Source organism: Cervus canadensis, chromosome 3 (genome assembly GCF_019320065.1).
Source record: "Cervus canadensis isolate Bull #8, Minnesota chromosome 3, ASM1932006v1, whole genome shotgun sequence".
Lineage (NCBI taxonomy): Eukaryota > Metazoa > Chordata > Mammalia > Artiodactyla > Cervidae > Cervus > Cervus canadensis.
Window position 1 is genome coordinate 102111656 of NC_057388.1, and position 24111 is coordinate 102135766.

The following is a 24111-nucleotide window of genomic DNA, read 5'->3' on the forward strand; positions in this document are numbered from 1 at the left end:
GGTGCTGTGGCTAGAAGAATCGCTGATGCTGTAATTTTCATTTTAAAAACCTTGCATTGTCCTCTAAAGCCCGTGAAAGCTTGAATTATTAATTAGTATAAGACACTACTCTGTCTTCTATCATTCTCAAATAGTTTACTTGTATGTTCTTAAGTGGCAAAGATCTTTGGAAGACTGGCACCATAGTGACAAAATGAACACCTTAATAAGCTCTACATTATTACTAATTTCAAGTTTTAATGAAGTGTTATTCAGAAGAGTAATAATAGTTTTAACAAAACTAAATATTAAAAAAAAAACCCTTTGGTTCTAAAATTCTGTGGTTGTTGCTGTGTAGCTGCTAAGATATGCCTGACTCTTGTGCAACCCCATGAACTAGTCGGCCAGGCTCCTCTGTCCATGGAATTTCCCAGCCACGGATACTGCAGAGGGTCACCATTTCCTCCTCTAAGAGACTTTCCTGACCCAGGGATTGAACCCAAGTCTCTTACGTCTCCTGCTTTGGCATGTGGATTCTTTACCACTGCGCCACCAGGGAAGCCCTCTAAAATTCTAGGAATGTACAATAAGGCATTTTTACAAAAATTCATTTACAAAGATTTTTTTTCACTAGCAATACAAATGGACAAAATTTAAATGTACATCAGTTGGAAACTGTTTAAGCAAAATACAGTACTATTCATTAAATGAAATTTAAAGTGATGTGTGAAAAATACATAACTAATGAAGATGTAGACAACACAGTATACTTTTAATGAATCAAAAGCTATAAATTCATTTAATATATACATGCTCAGAAGACTAAGCACTAATGCTTATCTAATGGCCATAAACTTTCTAAGACTGTGTTTCTACTTGTCACTTTCTAAATTTCCATTTGAACCTGTAGGACAACTGCTAGAAAGAATACTTTTTAAGTAACAAAGTAACCAAGAAAAATGAGTTTCTCAATCCCTACATACATCAACAAAAACAGAAAAAAAAAAAGGAAAAGGAAAAGCAATCACATAAGAAAAGACCGTAAATATAAAAGTGCTAATGGTTTACCTTAATAGCGTAGTATTCTCTAACTTCAGGCCTAATGGAATCAAAGTCTCCACTGATGAATTCAGGCAGAAAGCTGAAAGAAAGAGTTCCAAGTTAAGTCAACTATTTAAGGTTCTTTAGTAGCTAACCTTTAAAACTATGATGATAAGAACCAGAGACAGAGCTAAGGTACTCAAAAGGAAAATGAAACAGAGTCTATTTTCAGAGTGAATGGGATGTTATATCTTATGCACTTAATTTTCACTTAGACTGAGGGGAAGTCCAGGTACCCAAATAATGTGTCAACTTAGTCTCACTATCAGTCAATATTTACCTTGCTTAAAAAGACAGATGAAGATTAAAGAAGATTACTGCTTTAACAAAAGCTTCCAGTTCAAAACCCTAACACAAGGACTCTTAAGTCTTTGCATAGTACTTTCTACAAATAGACAAAACTTTGAAAAATACCTTCACATCAGTTCAAAACTTTGAATAGATTTTAACAGAACAAATAATAATGAGGATGAGGCATTTTTGTAGTGCGTAAGTCAGTTTAAAAACATTTTCCAAATAGCCTACTGACATATTTCTAGAAATAGGAGTCTTCTCGTTTTGTCTGCAATACCACAAAGATCATGGTTACTAAATAGAAGGAGAGGATTCTCCAAATGGATGTTTCTAATTCTATCATGATTACCTTTTTTCTCTTCCCTACCATTTTCAGAACTCCTTTAGGAAAATCTCCCTTACTGTATAAGCCATCCTTTCCTATTATAAGACATCTGTATGACCTGGTAGAATTTCTTCCCACTAAAAATACCTAACTGTGGAGAAATAAAGCATCCCTGGACTTAGTGTTCCTGCCAAACGCTCTAGCTTCTGAGCTTACAAAGTATATATGAGATAAGGAAGAGAATGCTTGCTTTCATGTCTTTCAGAAATATTCTGCTCTTCATATACCAACCATAAAAACTAGATCTGGCTTTTTACCCCATTAATTGCTTTGATTCAAAATCCTAGTCTAACTTCTGTATGTCTTTTCAAGATGGCCAAATTATTACAGAAATAAATAGGTTCCTAGAGACCGAATATTACTGCTGGCTGTTACATGTCAAAAGAGGTAAAGTCCAGAACCTAGAGACATCCCTGGGTCACAAAAGACAAGACACAGGGAGACATCTTTCTGCTGGAGAAACGTCACTGATATAAAGCTGGGCTGGGTTAAGATTCAGGCCCATAAAATGTCCCCAGAGAGCCTTTCAAGAGAGGCACTGCTGCCACCCCCTACTTAACAGTTGAGGGAAAATCTCATTTTCTCGTCTTTCAGATAGGAATATGCGGCTATTCGCACAGGACCACTGATCTGTAGCTGCATGAGTCAATGGTTTATAAAACTAGAGCACAGAACTCTGACTCAGAACACCCCGTGTACACATTCAAGATGATATTCATAAAGAGGAATATTTAAAAACCCACCTTGTTCTTTTGCAAGATGATTTTAAGTTCTTAACCCAATTGATGTGCTGCAGTCCATGGGGTCACAAAGAGTTACAAACAACTTAGTGGCTGAACAACAACTACCCAGCTGAACTGTTAATTCTTAGGTTGACTCCGTCCATGTTGGACCAACTCTTCTTTGAGCTATTCATCTTCTTAGGACTAAATAGGTGAGAGAAAGTCCTTCCATAGAGTTCCGTACCACATCCACTGCATGGCTTTATCTTTTCACTAAACATTAATACTTATTAAAAGTTTCAATCAATTGATTTCAGAAATGTTCACTGAACATCAAACCATGTGCAAAAGCAACAGTTCACTCAGAATAAGGTAAAATTGGGAAGTAAAATATCTAGGTTTTTAAATTACCTTGCCTGGTTTGAACATTTCCTTACAAACTTTTCTCCTCAAAATGTCCCTACCATAGATAGCTATGATTTTCAATTTCATTTTATACCTACTTAGATAACTCCCTTCCTGATATCTTTCTAAGGACTAAAAAAAAAAATAGACTGTTAATTTGTATCACTTCTTTTTCCTGTTGCAAAATTTCATTCATTTTCAAAGTTTCTTCCAAATGCCTCCACCTACCACTATTTAACTATGAAAGCGTTAGTCGATCAGTCATGTACAACTCTTTGCAACCCAATGGGCCACAGGCCACCAGGCTCCTCTGTCCATGGAATTCTCCAGGCCAGAATACTGGAGTGGGTAGCCATTCCCTTCTCCAGGGGATCTTCCCGGCCCAGGAATCGAACCCGCATCTCCTGCATTGCAGGTGGATTCTTTACCTCTGAGCCAACAAGGAAGCCCCCTTTAAACCATACGCAAACTAAAACACATATGGTCACAGCCTCGTCATGCTCCTATGGTCTGAATGTGTGTGTCCCCCTCCAATTAATATGCTGAAACCCTAACACCTAAATGATGTTCTTAGGAGGTGATTAGTTTAAAATAGTGGAGCTCCCATGAATAGATGAGTACCCTTAGAAGAGAAACCCCAGAAACTCTCTTCCCCTTCCCATCATCTGAGGACACAGCAAGAAGAAAGCCGGTTATAAAACAGGGAGCAGACCTCCCCATGCAATGACTCTGCTGGCACTCTGACCTTGAACTTCCCACCCTCCAGAACTGGGAGAAGTGTTTGTTATTTACAAGCCATCCAGTCTATGGTAATCTGTTAGAACAACTTAAAAATATTGAGATATTGCTGGAAAAGATAAAGGGAATCAGCCCTCCAATACCACCACTGCCCTTTTAAAGAACAGAAATCTAAGAAGTAAATTTGGCCATTACTTCACCATGTAGAGAAGCCATTTAAACTTAGGGCTCTGGTTCTGCGCAGTCCAAATCATGCAACTTTCTAATAAGGCTGACTCTATGTTCCTCTACAAAGTTTAGCCCCTCAGATATCTAGAATTAATTTGGCAGTTTCCAAATACTGTATTTTTTGACAGTAAATAAAAATGAAAAATAAAGGCTAACAAATGTAGTCAGCTGAACATCTATCCCCTTAGGATGCATCATCTTAAAGAGTATTAGATTTTTTTCTTACTCTATGATTAATGAAGGAAAGCAATTATGCAAATTCACTTATATAATCTTGCAAAAAAAGGAGAAGAGGAGGAGGGTCAGGGGAAAAAAGTTAGGGGCAAAAAGAGGAATGTGAAGAATTAGGGGAAAGGAGGGAAGGAGTGGAGAAGGGGAGGTGGGGAGAAAATGGTAAAAAGGGAAGAGAAAGGCCAGAAAAGGAACGAAAGGGAAAGAGACCAGTGGAAAAGTACCAGGAAAGACAATTTCAACATAAACTTATTAGGATGTGCACTCCCTAATTCTTAGCTTGTCCACAATACTTAACTTTTCTGAGCTCCATTTCACCTTACGTAAAATGAGGATAATTCGCAATGCTTGTGAGGATTAAGAGCTAATATATGTAAAGCACTTAGAAAATGCCTGGCACACAGTAAGCAGGATTTAAGCCATTCAGTTAAAATAAAATGTATTACTAGAGAAGCGAACTCACCTGCTTGAGGTTAGAAGGCTAACAAGAGCGAGAACCAAATTTCACACCCAGGCAGCACCATCTTTATTCTCTAACAGCCAAGTCTACAGCTCTCCAGACACACGCATTTACGAAATGGAATAAGAGTTTCTTACTGAGAAGGTTCTCTACATAACTGCATTATCCTCCTGCTGGTTTTATTAATCAGTGGTAATTTAGCCAACCTGTATATATGATAGAAGTAGCACTGAGACAGAAGAAAAGAAGGATTTCTGCTCCTTGCATTAGAAAGGAGAGAATCTTCATTAAAGAAATATATTAGGAGGAGAAATTTTGAAAATAGTGTTAAAAAAGAAGATGGCTCCAGATACAAGAAAAAAAATAATAATAATGGTACCCAGTCTAAAGGCACAGGAATTGATCATTCAAAGATCTGAGCTAATATTCTCTGCAAAACTGCCTAACTTAATAGCAAAGGAAAAAACCCAAGGGTGATCTAAAAAACAGTAAGTGAAATGGTACCGCATTTTGACTGTGTTTATAGATGCCATCAGTTCAACTGTTTTACTGAGTCTCTAAGAAAAGTATGAAAGGTATTTAAATATGGATGATCCCTGACTTACAATGGTTCAACTTAAGACTTTTTGACTTTACAGTGGTGTGAAAGCAATAAGCATTTAGTAGAAATGCTACCTCAAGTTTTGAATTTTAATCTCTTCCCAAGCTAGTGATATGAGGTACAATACATACTCTCTCAGAGAAGCTGGGCGGATCCCAGGCAGCCACAAGATCGCAACGGTTACCGACACAATCAAATTCATCCTGTTTTTCACTTTCAGTACAGGACTCAATAAATTACGTGAGACATTCAACACTTTATAATAAAATAGACGTTGTGTTAGATGATTTTGCCCAACTCTAGGTTAATGTAAGTGTTCTCCTCCTTTCTGAGTTGAAGGATTACCTTGCCTGGCAAAGGAAAAACTTCCTTGCTACACTTCCACTAGAATATGCAATTTTACTTCTCCCCAAATCCTGGCCCTTATTTGAAATCTGTCCTACTTGCACATCCAACCGGAGCTGCATGGTAATGAAGCAGCAGGGTGAGTGCCCAGCTACTCCATACCATAAGCTATCAATCCCCAGGCATGCTCTATTTAGGCTTCGAGGTTTGTGGTTTATTTTAATGAATAGAGAAGCGGTAAAGAGAGGCACAATTATGAAATCATATGAGACTTCTTGAAAGTACATTTCATTCTAGGCAGTAAACATACAAACAAATGAATATTCAACTCTGTAACTGAGCACTCTAACTCAAAATACACAATGTAAATTTGATGGATCAGCCCATGACAGGGGAATTAATCTCTCACTGTAACCACTTAGAGAATCAGAAAAAATATGTGAAACAATGGTGTTCAGACAGTGGAAAGCAGGCAGCTCAGGACAGTGAGCACTGAAAAATGGGGAACAAATAAGATGAGCCCTCTTATTCCTCAGCTTTCTTCTTGGAGGCGGTTTCCAGCTTAGAGCACAATGAGGAAAACTCAGAGATCCGCAGCCTCCCTAACTAGAGGAGACCGAGATTAATTTTAAGGAAGGCTGAAGCGCTAGAAAAGTTATAAAATGGAACCATGGGGAGAAGATAGCTCCAGAAAGCTTCATTCCTGGTGAAAATATTATAACGACTCCTGAAATGACAATAAATGATTTTTATCAACTAAGTTTATCAACATAAACTTGATAAAATAGTGGCAGGGTTTGAGAGGACCGATTCCAATTTTGCAAGATGCTCTCAGTCAATTCACTTGCTCAGTCATGTCCGACTCTCTGCGACCCCATGGACTACAGCACGCCAGGCCTCCCTGTCCATCACCAACTCCCGGAGCTTGCTCAAATTCATGTCCGAGTCAGTGATGCCATCCAACCATCTCATCCTCTGTTGTCCCCTTCTCCTCCTGCCCTCAATCTTTCCCAGCATCAGGGTCTTTTCAAATGAGACAGCTCTTCACACCAGGTGGCCAAAGTATTGGAGTTTCAGCTTCAGCATCAGTCCTTCCAATGAATATTCAGGACTGATTTCCTCTAGGATGGACTGGCTGGATCTCCTTGCAAGTCCAAGGGACTCTCAAGAGTCTTCTCCAACACCACAGTTCAAAAGCATCAATTCTTCAGCACTCAACTTTCTTTACAGTCCAACTCTCACGTTGACACATGATTACTGGAAAAACCATAGCTTTGCCTAGATGGACCTTTGTCAGCAAAGTAATGTCTCTGCTTTTTAATATGCTGTATAGGTTGGTCATAGTTTTTCTTCCAAGGAGCAAGCATCTTTTAATTTCATGGCTGCAGTCACCATCTGTAGTGATTCTGGAGCCCCCCAAAATAGTTTCTCACTGTTTCCATTGTTACCCCATCTATTTAAGAGCATCTATAAGCAAGATGCTCTACTGTGGGTAAGACATTGTCAAACAGCACTGCATGTTACAAAGAAATTGTTCAAGAAAGGAAGAGTCCATTGATGTGGCAAACTTCATGGTTATCTCATTTTAGGAAATGGCCACAGCCACGCCAACCTGCAGCAACCATCATGCTCATCAATCAACAGTCATCATCACTGAGGCAAGACCCCTCCACAAGCAAAAAGACTGAGTCACTGATGGCTTAGATGATGGCCAGCAATTCTTACCAAAAAAAAAATATTATTTAAGGTATATATATTGTATTTTAGGAGCTTCATTGGTGGCTCAGTGGTAAAGAATCTACCTACAATGTAGGAGACCCAAGTTCAATCCATGGATTGGGAAAATCCCCTGGGGAAGGAAATGGCTACCCACTCCAGTATCATATCTCTTGCCTGGAGAATTCCATGGACAGAGGAGTATGGTGGGCTACAGTCCGTGGGGTCGCAAAGAGTCAGACATGACTGAGCGAGCAACACACACACATTGTATTTTAAGACATAAAGCTATTGCACACTTAACGGACTGCATACAGTAACTACATACAGACTACACGCATAACTTTCATGTGCACTGGGAAATCAAGAAATCCATGCGACTTGCTTTATTACAATATTTGCTTTATTGTAATGGTCTGGAACCTAAATTATGTATCTCTGAGGTATGCCTGTGTTTACAGTAGGTATATACATTCCTTCTCAACTGCACATGGAATATTCTTCACAATGGACCATATTCTAGGCCACGGTCCAACATATTTTTTTGTTTTCTTAAGGACCCAGTCAGCATTTTCGCTTCTGTGGGCTCTAATGTCTGTATCGCAACTATTTAACTCCGTCATGATAACAAGAAAGTGGCTGTAGAAAATAGGAAAACAGTAGTTCGGCACTGCTATGTTCCAATAAAGTATCACTTATAGGCAGGTGGCCTGCAGCCTATAGTTTGCCAACTCCTGTTCTAGGCCAAAAGTAAGACTCAATAGATTTAATGGGATTGAAATCATACAAAGTATATTCCATGACACATAGTATTCTCTTTTCTCACTTGCTCAAAGTCATCAATTATAAATCAGTACTTCCTGGAATGAAGTATGACCACAAAGAGAATAAACTATTTGAGACTCTAAAACCTCCATCTATATATACACAATAAAATTGCTATTAAATAAATTCAATCATATGCCATTGGAGTAGGCTATGGATTTCAATTTTTCTAGATATATTTTATCCTACTTATTATTCACACTAACAAACTGCCCCACCAAATTACATGTTTGAATTATATTTAATACTTATTTATATATACACAATGCAAATATAACCAATTCAATTTTATAATATTTTATAGCTCAGGCACACCTCAAATACTGAAACATATATATTTTAGAAATTAATTTTCTCACTGACAAATGTATAACTTCAAGTGTGAATCAGGACCCAAAATGTTACAGATATTATTCTGTAAAATAACATTTAACAGCAACCTTATAAAACACATATTTAATAAAAAAGCGTAATGGTTAGTATAACATTTGGTAATAAGACACTACTACAATCATATCAAGCATATATCAGAATGTCACTTCAGAAATCATCTCACTGCCTCCCCAGTGCTGGCAGTTTTGTGTTGAACATGCATGCAGGTGGTGAAAATGTGATGTCAGGGGCTTTCATGACACAAGGGAATGCATTTCCTCCACACAGAAAGATGAACTGGGTCTGCCTCTGTGGCTCTGCTAGATTTTCAAAGCTCAGAAAACTACATAACCCGTCGGTAGTTTCAGGAATGAGATTATTTCCATTCCAGAGAACCAGTTTACATGTTTAATTAATGACCTGTCTAGTTAGGTGCCAAAGAAGGATGAGATATAAAAAAATAAATAAATAAATAAATAAATAAATTCAACAGCAAAATCTAAGGTATAAAGGTTTTAGAAGGGAAGTAGTTTTAAAATTTAATACTAACCCTATGCCCAAAATGTACTGCTTCCTTTGCTATAGAAAGAGTTGAAGAAAGATGAAAACACTAAGAAATGAGGACCACAGAAGTAAAATTTACACAATATTTACACTAAAAACATGAGAACCAAAGAGTATGCATACACTGAATCACATAAAACACATCATCAAAGATAATAAACAAGTCATTAAAATAAAGTTTTATATATTGCATACAATCTGGCAAGTTTTCTCTGAGGTGAATAATGTGTCAAGACCTAAATAAGAGACTTTGTAAAAAGATGGTTTATTCTACTACATCATATTTATACAGTGAGTTTCCAGAAAACAAAATTTATAATATAAACTACACTTAAGCACACAGCCTCTTATCATTTAATTCACTTTCATCATTCCTGCAAGATACTATTCTTAAAAGACTCATTATCAAAATTTAGGACAGAAATGAGGTTTGGGGATAAGAGATAAAGAGACTGGGCTAACTGCTGCTCAATTATACACGTGGCAAGAACAGTGATTCAGTGTGGAATTCTCTAACAAGGCACCACATTTGAGGAACATCCATTCCATTAAGACTGACTAGTCATTAAGACATCTGTAAAAATGGTTCGGTCCATCTTTTGAAACATTTCTGTCAACATTCTCCAAAAACAGAAAACCATTTTAATTCTGAAAGACTAAAAGCAAGATTTAAGCCTCAGAAATTTGGTTTTACCTTTTTTCTAATTGGAGGACTACTACTTTACAATATTGGGATGGTTTTTGCCATACATCAACATGAAATGGCCATAGGCATACCTGTGTCCCCTCCCTCTTGAACCCCCCCTCCCACTTCCCTTCCTACCCTATCCTTCCAGGTTGTCAGAGAGTGCCAGCTTTGGGTTCCCTGAATCATACATCAAATTCCCACTGGCTATCTATTTTACACTTGGTAATGTATATGTTTCAACGTTATTCTCTCAAATCATCCCACCCTCTCCTTCTCCCACTGAGTCCAAAAGCCTGTTCTTTATGTCTGTGTCTCCTCTGCTGCCCTGCACATAGGATTATTGGTACCATCTTTCTAGATTTCATATATATATATGCATTAATATGATATCTGTCTTTCTCTTTCTGACTTACTCTGCATAGTAGGCTCTAGGTTCATCAGTTAATTAGAACTGATTTAAACACATTCCTTTTTATACATGAGTAATATTCCATTGTGTATATGTACCACAACTTCCTTATCCATTCTTAATACTCCCCATTAAGACAAAATAATAAGAACTAGATATTTAGACAGGTGGAGTTTGAGACTACAGAATACTTCAGTGACCAAGCTCAGCTGTAAGTCGTAAATGCAGAGAGAGTGCTGAGGAGAGGTTAGAGGTAAAATTATACACTTGTGAGTCTCCCACACATGAGATACTTAATTCAACTTGTCAAAGGTTCATTCAGTATCTACAATGTGTGCCACGCTGCAGATACCAAAGTTAACACAGATCCAAACTGCCTAAAGTCTAAATCTGGATACTACAGAAGACACTCACTGGCGTTACAAATCAAGCACAGAATACTCCAGAAGAACACAGATGTGCCAGACTAGGGGAAGCTGGCCAGTTGGAGAAAGGGAAGTGGAGACTTGGTAACAGCTGATCCTGCAGGAAAAGCTATAAATGAATGAGATCATCACAGGAAGATGAGAGATTAAAAAAAAAAATGCCTGCATTCAGTCAACAAAAAAAGAAGAAAAGTAGACACAGTGGTCAAAGAAAAGCTAGGATGTGGAGGAAAAGCATATGCACATACATCATTAATCACTTCCCAGATGACAGCTGATCTTCCAGTCACATGTGGCCGATGGTCTTATAATCTCCAAAGTGCAGAAAAATGACTTCGTGCTTCTTTAAGCTCCAGAAAAGAGCACTGCATGTGATGTACAATACAAGTTGTACAGGTAACTATTTCCTCCCACTCAAGGTATAAGGTCACCTTCCCCTTCTGCCCCTTTCTGTAAGTACTTCTTATCCAAAAGCGGTGAGGAGAAGAAAGGAATGAGAAAGGTTCTTTGAATAGAAAGTAAGGTATGGGATTATTTTCCTAGAAGGCAGTTGTGGTGACGGTGCAGAGCAGGGCCAGAAAATGCTATCTATATGGAGGGGAATCATGCTAAGCTCAACATAATGCAGAATGGAAGGTTTCATCTTGTCTTGTTTACAAACATGAAAAAGCCTCAAAGCATATATACAGGTTAATGCCAATTCTTCACCTTAACAAATATAAAAGGGTAGCTCACAGAGAGTGAATTACTTTGTGTAATTTATTTGCTTGACTCTCTGTGATTCAGTGGAGATATAATACACAGAATTCAATAAATACAGCTAGTGGTAAATGCCATGAGGGTCACTAATAGGTTGTCCGTTCCTCCCAAGTATTCCAAAGCCAAGTATAATAAGCTGCCTAACTAACCATTCTGCTAAAACAAGTGTTTTTAATTCTTATTCTTCCTTCTTCCTCACAGCATCCTCCATAGCAGGAATTAAACCTTACGTAAGAAAATGACAGAAGAATTTAAGACATACGCTGACCTGCTAAAGTATATGCTGCATTTACTATCCTTGGGAGTTTCTGTTTGTACGTGGCTGCTTCTATCCATCATATACGGATGTGTGAACCATTATCCTAAAAGACAGGGACTAGAGCCCAGGAAGATCTCTATGGCATTTAATAACGATTTCTGTCTTAAAGGAATCTTAAAGAATTAATAATCTGATGATAATGGCTTAGGTTTAGGTCACCTTGAAATTGTAAAATCATTAGAAAATTAATACCCAATAAAATGAATATCTAAAGAATATCTAACAAAACGGCTTCCCAGGTGGCCAGTGGTAAAGAATCCACCTGCTAATACAGGAGCTGCGAGACATGTGGGTTCAACCCCTGGGTCTACTGTTCTGTTCTCATCACTGGTAGTGCCCTTTATATTTTCACTATTTATCTGACCTTAACTCCATAAAGTTTCAAAGAAGATAGGCATTTTGTTGCCTGCTGCATTCCAAGTTCCTACAATGATCTCTTTCATGTGGAATGGCAGGATAAATCAAAATATGCTAAAATAGCAATTGGACATAATTTCCTGCATTATGCAGCAAAAAATTAACAAAGCTGGCTAGCATGGAGAGAAATGTATATGATCTTATATCATTGATTAAAGCGAAGATAAGCACAAATTTTGGAAAGCAAACCATCAACTCAGATTAAATTTTTTTTTTTAATACGTAACTTTTGACCTCATATATTAATTCCCAAGAATCTATTTTAAGTGCCAGCAACTCATCACAAAGTTTTACTCATCAGAGTTATAAAAAGTTATGAACAACACACATTCCTAATATATGGAGAATGGTAGATAAATAAGAATGTAACAAATAAATTTCATATTTCATGACATAATAGATTCATAATACCATGGTAATAATAGAGGTATGATATAAAAAATTGTATGCATAAAATTTTTATTACATATGGACACACATATATATATACACACACAAGAAAAACAAAAAGAAAATTGGAAACTGACAAGTGTGCATAAAAATATAGATGATTACAGGTTATTTTTATCTTTCATTTTGCATATGCCTGTATTCTCTAAGTTCATTATCATAAACTTGAATGACACCTGTAAGTGGGAGGATAAGTTAGGATTAGAGACGAGTGCCTTTAAGAAAAACAAAAAGGAATATATGAAGTTAAAACCAAAAAACCCAATGTAAACACTAAATAATTCAGATTTGATTCATTTAAACTAACTTGTATTGTTATTATCTGTAAATATGATTAGTTTTAAAAGCACTTAATACAGTTTTGTTTAAAATTGAACAAATAAAGACATTTGTTCAGATTTGTGCTGTATGATTTGACTAAAATCTCTGGTTTTGGTAACTTCTGTGACCTGTATCCTAACATGATTCCATCCTATTAAAAGCATCAGAATGTGTCAGAGCAGTGCATGACCATCATTGCTTTCTCCCACCATACCAGAAGTGTGCTTGGAGAACAACCGCCACACAGAGGAAATTCACTATGAACGCCCTATTACTGGTAATAGGGATCACCAGGCTACATCATTATGTGAGAATATTCTATCTGCTGACTGATGTAATGTTAAGATGACAGAAACTACAGTTGTTTATCTTGTTCCTAGCACATGGAACTGCTCTCTAGTTACTAATAGCCTACTACTTTACAACCTAGCAAGAAAAAACTTGAATACACACTAGAGGCCGCTAGTGACAAGTAAGTGAATTTTGCATGAAGGAAAAAACATGATCATAGCTGTACAAAGAACACTGCATTCTAAGTTTCTGAGTTTCAGCTGCCTTTTTAAATACTATGTGTCAAGTCAGAAAACACTTTTTCCTGGTTATAAATTTGTCGGTATTTTTTAATAAAGGAATACATCTTCAGAAATTTCATATTTTTTAAAAAAAAGACAAACCGAAGAAATTGTTTAAAAATTCTATGATTGCATTCTTAAGGCAAAACTGTGCTTTCAAATAATGAAACCCTTTTAAATATTACCAAAAAAAAAAAAAAAACTATTCTCTTACTCCCATGGACTATACAGTGAAAGGAATTCTCCAGGTCAGAATACTGGAGTGGGTAGCCTTTCCCTTACTTCTAAGGAATCTTCCCAACCCAGGAATCGAACCCAGATCTCCTGCATTACAGGCAGATTCTTTACCAGCTAGGCCACAAGGGAAGCCCTCTCTCTTACTGATCCAAAACAAGACCCAGATCAGGTGAAGAAATCCCTATATCGTACAATGTAGTTTGTCTTGGTAATATTTCATTAAGAGGAACACTTTTTTAAAACAAAGGGTATCTTAAATTACCGCCCACCTTCTGGAAAATTATTAATCATAAGCGTGGGATTTAAGAGAGTTTACAGACAAAAAGTGTATGCTAACATGAAGTCAGGGAAAATGCACAGAGTCCTCTGATTAACAGGTTTTTATAAAACTAAGGAAGTGTACACCACACACTTCTAAAATTTGGGAGGAATATTATGAAATTTCTCTAAATACATGAGAAGTATTTCTATTACATACTCATGTTGTTCAGTCGCTAAGTCGTGTCCAACTATTTGCCATGTCATGGACTGTAGCATGACAGGCTTCCATGTCCTTCACTACATGACAGGTAACCATTTAGTTCACTGTCATTAAGAGCGGGAAGAATAAAAAATTATCTCGTAACTAGGGACAGCTGACATAACAATAAACAGTATGAGAGGTGCACTTGGAGTGGGAAGTATGAAGGAGATGGGTAGAGACCATTTGGCGGTTTACGGCATGATGGAGCCAAAGGAAGATGCTGTGGATGGAAATGCTTGGTCTGGTGTCTCTCTGCATTTGGCCACCCCACCCAAACTTACAGAAACTACCATGCTGTGAGTATGGCTGGACCCGGCCGCCTCCAGCAACAGAAGGGAGTCAGGTATCGACTCCTGCCACTTAGAGAAACAAGGGCATGGAGGCTATTCCCTTAATCGCCTCCGCATGATCCATCACGTGCTCAATGACATACACAAGGATGTACACAATCACACACACAAGTCAGGCAGTCACATAAGAAGCACCCAGTGCTGGGCTCACAGAGGTTGGCTGCAAGTCCTCTCTTGTTCGTAGAACACAAACTTTGCTGTGGATCTGTTTTCCCGTTTCCTGCTGACTTCTCAAGCCCAACTCCCCAAGCTTCCCACTCACTCTGTCAATTATGTTTACTGGGAGCTTTTTGTTGTCACTGTGTAAACTGGTCAGCTTTTTCTGTTTTTTACAACCAAGAATCCACAGACACAAAAAGTTTAAATAAGTTCCTAGCAACATTAACAGAAGAGCTTTTTATCAGTCTATAATTCTCCTTTTGAAAAAAAAAAAAAGTATGACTTTACTGGGTCAGAAATATGCTTTCATATTTAATCTGTGATAGAGAAATACATTATATTTTTAAGGAAATCATGCCTAATCATGGTTTAATAACTATTAAGTACAGAGTGAACTAGTTACTGAGGATGAGAGAAAGAAAAGGCCAGACAATAAGCATTCACTGGCTGGTTACAGGCTGGTGGAACATGCAAACAGGTGATTTCAATGTGTTTTGATAAATACTCTGATAAGATAAGGGAAGCACTGGATAAAGGACCATCCAGGAAGAACACTCAGCTGATGAATGGAGTAAGAGACTTCGGATAGACGTAAAGAATCTTCCTGCAATGCAGAAGACCTGGGATTGATCGCTGGGTTAGGAAGTTCCCTTGGGGAAGGGAATAGCTATCCTCTCCAGTATCTTTGCCTGGGAAACCCCCCAGACAGAGGCGCCTGGTGGGCTACAGCCCATGCGGTTCCAAAGAGTCAGACTCACCGAGCAACTAACACACTAACCTGGTAAAGAGGGCTTCCTGGGTGGCACTGGTGGTGAAGAATCCACCTGCCAACGCAGGAGACGTAAGAGGCTCAGGTTCGATCCCTGCATCAGGAAGATCCTTTGGAGGAGGAAACGGCAATCCAACCCACCATTCTTGCCTGGAGAATCCCGTGGACAGAGGAGCCTGACTGGCTATAGTCCATGGGGTCACAAACAGTTGGACTCGACTGAAGCAACTTAGTACAATCTGGTAAAATAAGAAATCTTGCCAACAAATATCTCTAGTTCATTCAGGTTTTTTTTTTTTTTTATAGTTTTCATAAATGAATCATATGTAATGTTCTGTTTTAAAAGTATCTTCATTTGATGTTAAGACTGATTCCTTGATATTTGAAAAAAATGTATTGAATATAGTTAATTTACAGTATTTGATTAGCTTCAGGTACACAGCAAACTGATTCAGATGCATGTTCTTTTTTTCTTTATTTTTTTATTAGTTGGAGGCTAATTACTTCACAACATTTCAGTGGGTTTTGTCATACATTGATATGAATCAGCCATAGATTTACACGTATTCCCCATCCCGATCCCCCCTGCCACCTCCCTCTCCACCCGATTCCTCTGGGTCTTCCCAGTGCACCAGGCCCAAGCACTTGTCTCAAGATGCATGTTCTTTTAAAAGTTATTTTCTATTATATGTTATTACAAGATACTGAAAATAGTTCCCCATGTTATACAGCAGGTCTTTGTTGGCTATTTTATATATAACGGTGTATACATTTTAATCCCATACTCCTAATTTATCCCTCCCCCTTGCTTTTCCCTTTGATAATCATAAATTTATTTTCTATGTCTATGAGTCTATTTCTGTTTTACAAATAAGTTAATTTGCATCATTTTTTAAATTTCACAGATAACCAATATTTGATACTTGTCTTTCTCTGACTTATTTCACTTAGTATGATAATCTCTAGGCCCATCAGTGTTGCTGTGAATGGCATTATTTCATTATTTTTAAGGGCTGAGTAATATTCCATTGCATAGTTATACCACATCTTCTTTATCCATTCATCCGTCGATGGACACTTACTTTGCTTTCATGTCTTTGCTATTGTGAACACTGGGGTACTTACTGACATTTCAGTAGGCATTCTAAAGGTGTTTTAAATAACAGGCCGAGTTAAGATATCAATATTTAGATGACACAAATCTTAAATTATCATTGACAGAGTGTTAATACTTAAACAACTTCCTCTCTTCGTCCCTTCTCTAGCCCTAAGATGCACAGCCCAGGTGTCAGGCACCCTGACAAGGTATTCAGCGGAAATAGATGGACCCTGATATCCAAGATGGCATCACAGACTCTATGGACATGAGTTTGGGTAAACTCCGGGAGTTGGTGATGGACAGGGAGGCCTGGCGTGCTGTGGTTCATGGGGTCACAAAGAGTCGGACATGACTGAGCGACTGATCTGAACTGACTGAACTGATATCCAAGGTCAAAAATTAAGAGCTCACAGGTTTAAACCCCGTGCGGAGAGACACCACCTTCTCTGTTACAGTTCAAGCAGAAGCACTGCTCATCTCACTCAACAGAAGTGCTAACTGCAATTTGAAGTCAGAGTTTATAGTGCAGGTCAACATTTTTATTAATCATGATTTTTTATTCTAGCTCCTTTCAGTCTGGGCATTTACAGATTGCTCATTATTTAAGTTCTCTTCCTGACTTTCTCTAGGTCTCTTCTACTTCCTGAGGCAAGCAATATCCAAGAGTTACAGAATTATGATATAAATGTGTGTGTGTATATATATACATGTACACATACATACATACACTGATTATTTTTTCTCATGGAGGTAAAATGTTTTCTTCTTGTAGTTTAGATGCCCTTTCTGAGATTCTTCAGCTTTCTCTTGAATTCTCTGGCTACAGAGGCAAAACTGAAGTTTTCAAGGAACACAACTCTTAGCAGCACAACTGAGGTTTGCAAGTGACAGCTCAGGGCTCATCCTGGTATAATTGCCACTTGGACAGTCTCCCACAGGCTCACTGACTGGCCCTGGCTCGCTGAGCCCCGGCCGACACCTTCCCATCAGTTAGCAACAGGAAGGCCGCAGCTAGCTGAGGTACAGTCCCATCAGCAGCCCAAGTTTCATGCCACATAATGAGGTGTCAACAAGTCATACGTGCCGTCTAGTTGTTGAAGGTATGTATTCCGGTTCTTCTTGGTCCAATCGACACAAAACCGAAATTTTAATAAGGAAAAATAACACGGGATGAATCAAGGTGCACTACGTGTCTGTATAAACATACATGCATGTTCACTCACTAAATGCAAATGAAAAACCAGATTCCATTATTTTTAAAATTATATATACATGCACTCCATTGTTTTTAAAAATTATATATATACACATATAATTATATATATGGTATCATGTGGTTATATAGTTTATATATACAATGTATAGTATATATTACATACATGTGGTATATATATGATTATTTATTATAAATGTACAACATATATGTAGTATTATGTGATTACTCTCAATTTTTACTTAACTCAGCAATCTAGTAATATATTGAACATAAGCAAAAAAAGTGATGAAACACGTGAGTTCTTCAGTAGTATTAACAAGTGCTAAAAATAAAAAAATTCAAGCTTTTTTAAGGAAAATTAATTGAGCCATGTGCTACTCAAAACTTTTGACAGATGATCCAGATTTCTCTGAAAAATCATCTGAAGGTAATTTATTTCTGAAGACGCCATCCACAGCACAGGAAAGGAAAAAGGTTTTGTCAGGAACATACTTTATGAAATAGAATAGCCATAAAGAACAATGCCTCTGATTAAATTTAGTTGTAAACTGACTTCCTGCAGCTGCTCAAAATGATCTCACTCTGAAAATTTATTTTGACTTCATGCATGATCTGACAAACACAGCATCTCTGCATACACATTTTCCCCCTCTTCCAATACTCCGAAATGATTCAGAGCCATGCATGGATAACTTTGGGATCTCTGATTTATAGCATTTGATAAACAGATTAAAAAATATTACTGACTAATTCAATCAATAATTCAAGATAAATATGTCCTCAGTTTGTTGTGTAGGGTTCTTTAATACCAAGACTTCTACTATAAATCTGCTTTTAAATATACTAATCATGTTTACCTTCCATCATTTGACTCAAAGATCCAATAATGTTGACAAGCTTACAGAGCTTAGTAATTGGACTGCACAAATACATTTTAATAAAAACTTGCCAAAGAAAATGACTAAATATTGCTTACAGTTAGGCTTATAGAACCAAGCAAAACCAAAGATCTTTGGTTTCTCTTAAGTAAAGTACATGTTTCCTTTCTATGCATGTTAAAGCACAGTACTTTTTCAACTATGTCATGAATACTTGAAAATAAATCCCAATCATGGAGAAAACTATAGTCACAGGTAAGATAAATCAATTGTCACACATATTGGAGGTTATTAAGATTGAGATGTATGTTCAGATACTTGACACCAAGTTATTCCACAATAGTTTTACATTTATTGTCTTATTCCATAAAAACCTACAATATTGACCAAGCTTCTACAGAATTTTCACTTGAGAGAAAATATAGGTCTTATTATATGAGTGTCTACTACTACTTACATAACCGCTAGGGTTGAAGTGACAACAATGACATTTTTGTTTGGTTCCAACTAAAAGAACTAACATTCCTCCCAAAGAAACAGCTGAAAAAATAAGAGATTGCCACTAAAAAGGCAATTCTTAAGAATCAAGTCCATCAATTGCATTATGTTGTTCAGTTGCTAAGTCAGGTCCAACACTTTGCGACCCCAAGGACTTCAGCATGCCAGGCTTCCCTGTCCTTCACTATCTCCCAGAGTTTGCTCACCTCCATTGAGTTGGTGATACCATCCAAACATCTCAAACCCTGTCGTCCCTTCTTCTCCTGCCCTCAATCTTTCCCAGCATCCGGGTCTTTTCCAATGAGTCAGCTCTTCGCATCAGGTGGCCAAAGTACTGGAGCTTCAGCATTAGTCCTTCTAATGAACATTCAGGGCTGATTTCCTTTAAGACGGACTGGTTTAATCTCCTTGCTGTGCAAAGGCCTCCCAAGAGTCTTCTCCAGCCCCACAATATGAAAGCATCAATACAAACAAAATAGTGGTGTATCTATATAATGGAGCCCCACCCAACAGTAAAAATATTCAAACTACACACAAGAAGATAAAAAGCATCTGACAGGGTAAAAACGTCAGACCAAAGAAGCAAACCCTGTAATACCATTCTTATGATATTCTAGAAGGCTGCAGGAGCCAGAGAGTAAGGGATCAACTGTCAAGGAAACAGGAAGGAAACCTGGGGGATGACAGACATTTTGACTGTGGTCATGAATACAACTGTTCACTGGTTCAAAACTAATTTAGCTCTATGTTTAAAATTAATTTTATTGTGTGAAATTATTCCTGAACAAAGCTGATTAAAAACAAAAAAGAATCACAGAAGCCAGACATCATATTCCATGATTCCAACCACAATATGATAAACTCTTACAAGCTTCCTAAGTGGTTGTACAATTACTGCACAGAGAATATTAACTATGAAAGACTATTTACAGCTCATATACTTATCCAATTATTCTATAATTCATCACACACCATAGCTTTGAAGGGCCACCCTCCATCCTCTTAACTCATCCAAGTCTTATATAATCAGCCCCAAGAGTGATACGTTTCCTCATCATGATTTCTCTGAGTTAATGCTAGAAGATAGATCTCTTCCTAAAAGGTCACATTTCAAGAAACTGCAGCCCATGAAATGAAATGACTTGCAACACATCTCATAGTGATAAAGTCACAGAATCAGATTCTGAATGCTGACCTAACTAATGAGTCCATGCATACTCTCACTAAACAATTCCCAACCTGGACACCAGGGCTACCTACCTGAAAAGAGAGGGACTAACAGCACAAAATTGCTACTGTTCCTCAAGTATGAATTAGAATACAGTGTAACCTAACACATTCCAGAAGTAAGCTGGACACACTACTGCTCATCACTTCAGACCAAAAAACAGAAAATGTTTTGAGATATAAGCTATGGCTGGTTTATGCATGCAAATAATATTAAAATATATTCTTATATTTACATATATTCTCAAAGTTTCTTCTCTAGCACCAAGATACTTCCAATAGCTGATACTGTACCTTAAAAATCCCTGGCTGTTAAAAAAAAAAAAAATTAGTCTTTGTGACATTTCTGCCAAAATATCAAAGAAAAATCATTAATTCAATAAATCCTTGGATGCTCATTAGTGTACTGGGTATTACAAGGCACATAAAGAAGATTAATTATGATCACCACCTTCCAGGAGTTCACCACCTAACGAGGGAGATAAGATACATCTACATACAGCTAAATCACAAGATAAAATGGGAAAGTAAATAATTACCAAGTATTATGCAAAGTTACAGGACAAGAGATCACCAGAAATTTACAACCTAGTAAAAGGCATGTCTTTACAGCTCTAAATCAAGGTAATATGTTAAGGTAACACTGTAACTTAAAAGTATCCCCATGGCATAAGAGATGTCCAGGCCTGCCAGGCAGGGGAGCCCTCATGGGGCAGACAGCATTTCAGCTGGACAGTTTTCCTACAAAAAAAGCTAGCATGTGCTATGAGTGAGTGAGTGAATGAAGTCGCTCAGTCGTGTCCGACTCTTTGCGACCCCATGGACTATAGCCTATCAGGCTCCTCTGTCCATGGGATTTTCCAGGCAAGAGTACTGGAGTGGGTTGCCATTTCCTTCTCCAGGGATCTTCCCAATCCAGGGATTGAACCCGGTCTCCCACATTGTAGGCAGACGCTTTTACCGTCTGAGCCACCAGGGAAGCATATGCAAAGGCCCTATAAATTCTGACCAGTAAGAATGGACAGCCAGACAGTGGGAATGGATTGTGGGTGGTACCAACGTGTACAAGCTGAAGATCAGCCTGAGAAAGGGTCTGGACTCAGGCAGTGGGGAGAAAGGGTTTGGGAGAAGACAAGGCAGGAAACGGCGTGGCTGACAAGATCAGCAAAAGCCAAACACTGATTCTCAGGGAGTAGAAGCTGGGTGCCAGTGGTAAAGACGACGACCTAGGGGAGGAAATGGCAACCCACTCTAGTGTTCTTGTCTGGAGTATCCCATGGACAGAGGAGCCTGGCAGGCTACAGCCCATGAGGCTGCAAAGAGTCAGAAATGACTGAAGGGACTTGGCATGCACACATATTTATAAGCCTATCCAAATGTCTAACTATTAAAGGTATTCAATAAATGCTTAAACAAATGAATGAATCACAAGTTAAAAGCTACATTTTCTGTTTAAGTCAGTTTACCTTAACTAGATTCTAACAGAATAAAGTTTATAATTGCTTGCTGCTGCTGCTGCTGCTAAGTCGCTTCAGTCGTGTCCGACTCTGTGTGACCCCATAGACGGCAGCCCACTAGGCTCCTCTGTCCCTGGGATTCTACCTTTAAAGGCATTATTTTTTTTACATGATCAATATAAACTATATCTCCCATATAGTCACACTACTTATGTTGTACCATAGATTTTGTCTCTGTATAGCTCTTATTTTCTCTTCTACTTGATTCCATAACTCTCTTCATCTCTTAAAGTAATTAGTGTGACTGTAATTCTCCTATAAGCACCTCCAGTAATGTTTCTTCAATTTTTTTTTCAGATTCAGAGAGCTGAGGAATCTTCATCCCAAAAAATGTCCATCTACTAAAAATTCAATGTATTATGACTTTATTTTATGAAACCCAAAAGTAGAAAAAAAAATCCAACATTCCCTAGGTCAGGCAGTAGTTTCCTTTGAGGGCAGGTTGGCAATAGTGGGGACCACGAGGAAGGCAGCCCCGTGCTGGGACACTACTCTGGCTGGTCTCAGTGCTGTTTACATTACTGTGCCCTCCTGCGTGGAAATTCACGGAGTCTTATCATTATACTTGTACATTTCTCTGTGTGTCTGTACGCTTGTTTTTAATATTCATTATGTGCTTCCCAGGTGGCACTAGCGGTAAAGGCAGGGGACGTTAAGAGATGTGGGTTCCATCCCTGGGTGGGGAAGATCCCGTGGAAAAGGAAACGGCAACCCACTCCAGTGTTCTTGCCTGGAGAATCCCATGGACAGAGGAGCCTGGCAGGCTACAGTCTACGGGGGTCGCAAAGGGTCAGACACAACTGAAGCAACCGAGCACCCAAGCACACACAGGGTGGGCAATGCTGGCAATTACAGCCACAGCTGACTGCTTTTCAGACCCTGGTTAGAAACTGGCTGCAGCAGCAACTGTTCTCTGAGAGTATTGTTAAAGGCGTAAAAAAGGAGTAACTGGGGTGTGGGAGGAGAGCGCTGGGGGTACGGGGAGAGCATGGCCCTCCCATCGTCACTATCATTTACCAGTACAAGTGAACAATAACCGTGCAAGGGTCTTCAAAGTGGACGATTTATATGAGCATAACCCTCCCATCGTCACTATCATTTACTAGTACAAGTGAACAATAACTGTGCAATATTCTTCAATGTGGACAATTACACTTTTCTGATCTAATACAGTGTCAACAGAATCACCAATACAAAAATGAAACAGACCTCCAATGCCTATCAATGATGAGCAAGAAAAAAACCTGCTCCACAAAATCTTCCTAGCGAATCCTACCCTGCTTCTCTTGTATTTTCCCCCCTCATCCCCGGGTCCTGTGACTATTCTGACCACGGGGCCAGGCTTCACCATCTGGATTCTGACCAGGATCCTACCTACTTGAGAGAAGACAGGAGGCAGACGCTGTGAGGCTGCCAAAGGACTTTCCTTCCCACAGACCACTACCAGTACATACATGCGAGGCTGGAGTCAGTATCAGGCTGCAGCTTTAGAACTAGAAGTATCAGTCCACACATCTTACCCAAACTTACTACTCCACATTTCCAAAAACAGGCTGAGGGAAACAGTCAGTTAAGAGTATAGGAGTCTCACTGTACGAAGACCGAGTCTTCATAAAATCCCTTCCTCTTTCATCTCAAGTCTACAACCACTGCTCAGACCCAGCTATCACTGGCAGCGCCCATTCTGGGTCTCCCTGACTGATCTCCACCCTCCTCAGTCTGATATACAGACTGAACACACCCCCAAATCAGAACCTATCAGCTCTCAGAGTAGAGGCAATGTCGTTATCCAAAATATGCAGGCCATCAGTCAAAGTTACTCAGAACCTTAGGGAACAGAGAATAGAACAACTGTAACTAAATTCATTAACAAATATTTTTCGAGTATCTAATACTCTCAGGCAATTTTCTAGGCAAAATTTATATTCATTGAGGTTACATTCACCTGAACAAGAAAAATTAAGTCATATTTTCTGAAGTCCAATGGCAGAACTCAATTTAACTCTGCTATGTAGGAAGACGTAACAGGTAATTTTTATTTTCTTCTTTCTGTTTCTCCCAACTCACTAACACACACTCAAATAATCACGCATTGCTTTCAACAATAAACAAAAACATTTAGGGCTTATTTAAAAGAAAAACACCTTGTAAATGGAGAGAAATGACCTTCAAAGTTGACACAAAGACAAATCTTTGGGAAAGATGCAGAAGGCTGAATGCATTCAGTACAGGATCAGATGTGAGGTTACCACTGAATTTCCCTCTGTGCCACCCTTCTGCAAACCCTGCTCCTCTGCTACTGTCTACATCAG

The 24111-nt window shown here is 38.4% G+C and overlaps 1 protein-coding gene across 4 annotated transcripts in view; it reads right to left on the reverse strand.

Annotated features, from left to right (window-relative positions):
* The window catches only part of TPK1 (thiamin pyrophosphokinase 1), a 354923-nt gene that overhangs the window by 193935 nt on the left and 136877 nt on the right, over window positions 1-24111 (reverse strand). For all 4 annotated transcript variants that reach the window (XM_043463952.1, XM_043463953.1, XM_043463950.1 and 1 more), the window contains exon 5: window positions 1048-1120. In XM_043463952.1, coding sequence (XP_043319887.1) covers window positions 1048-1120 — 73 coding nt within the window. The remainder of the gene's footprint in view (window positions 1-1047; window positions 1121-24111) is intronic.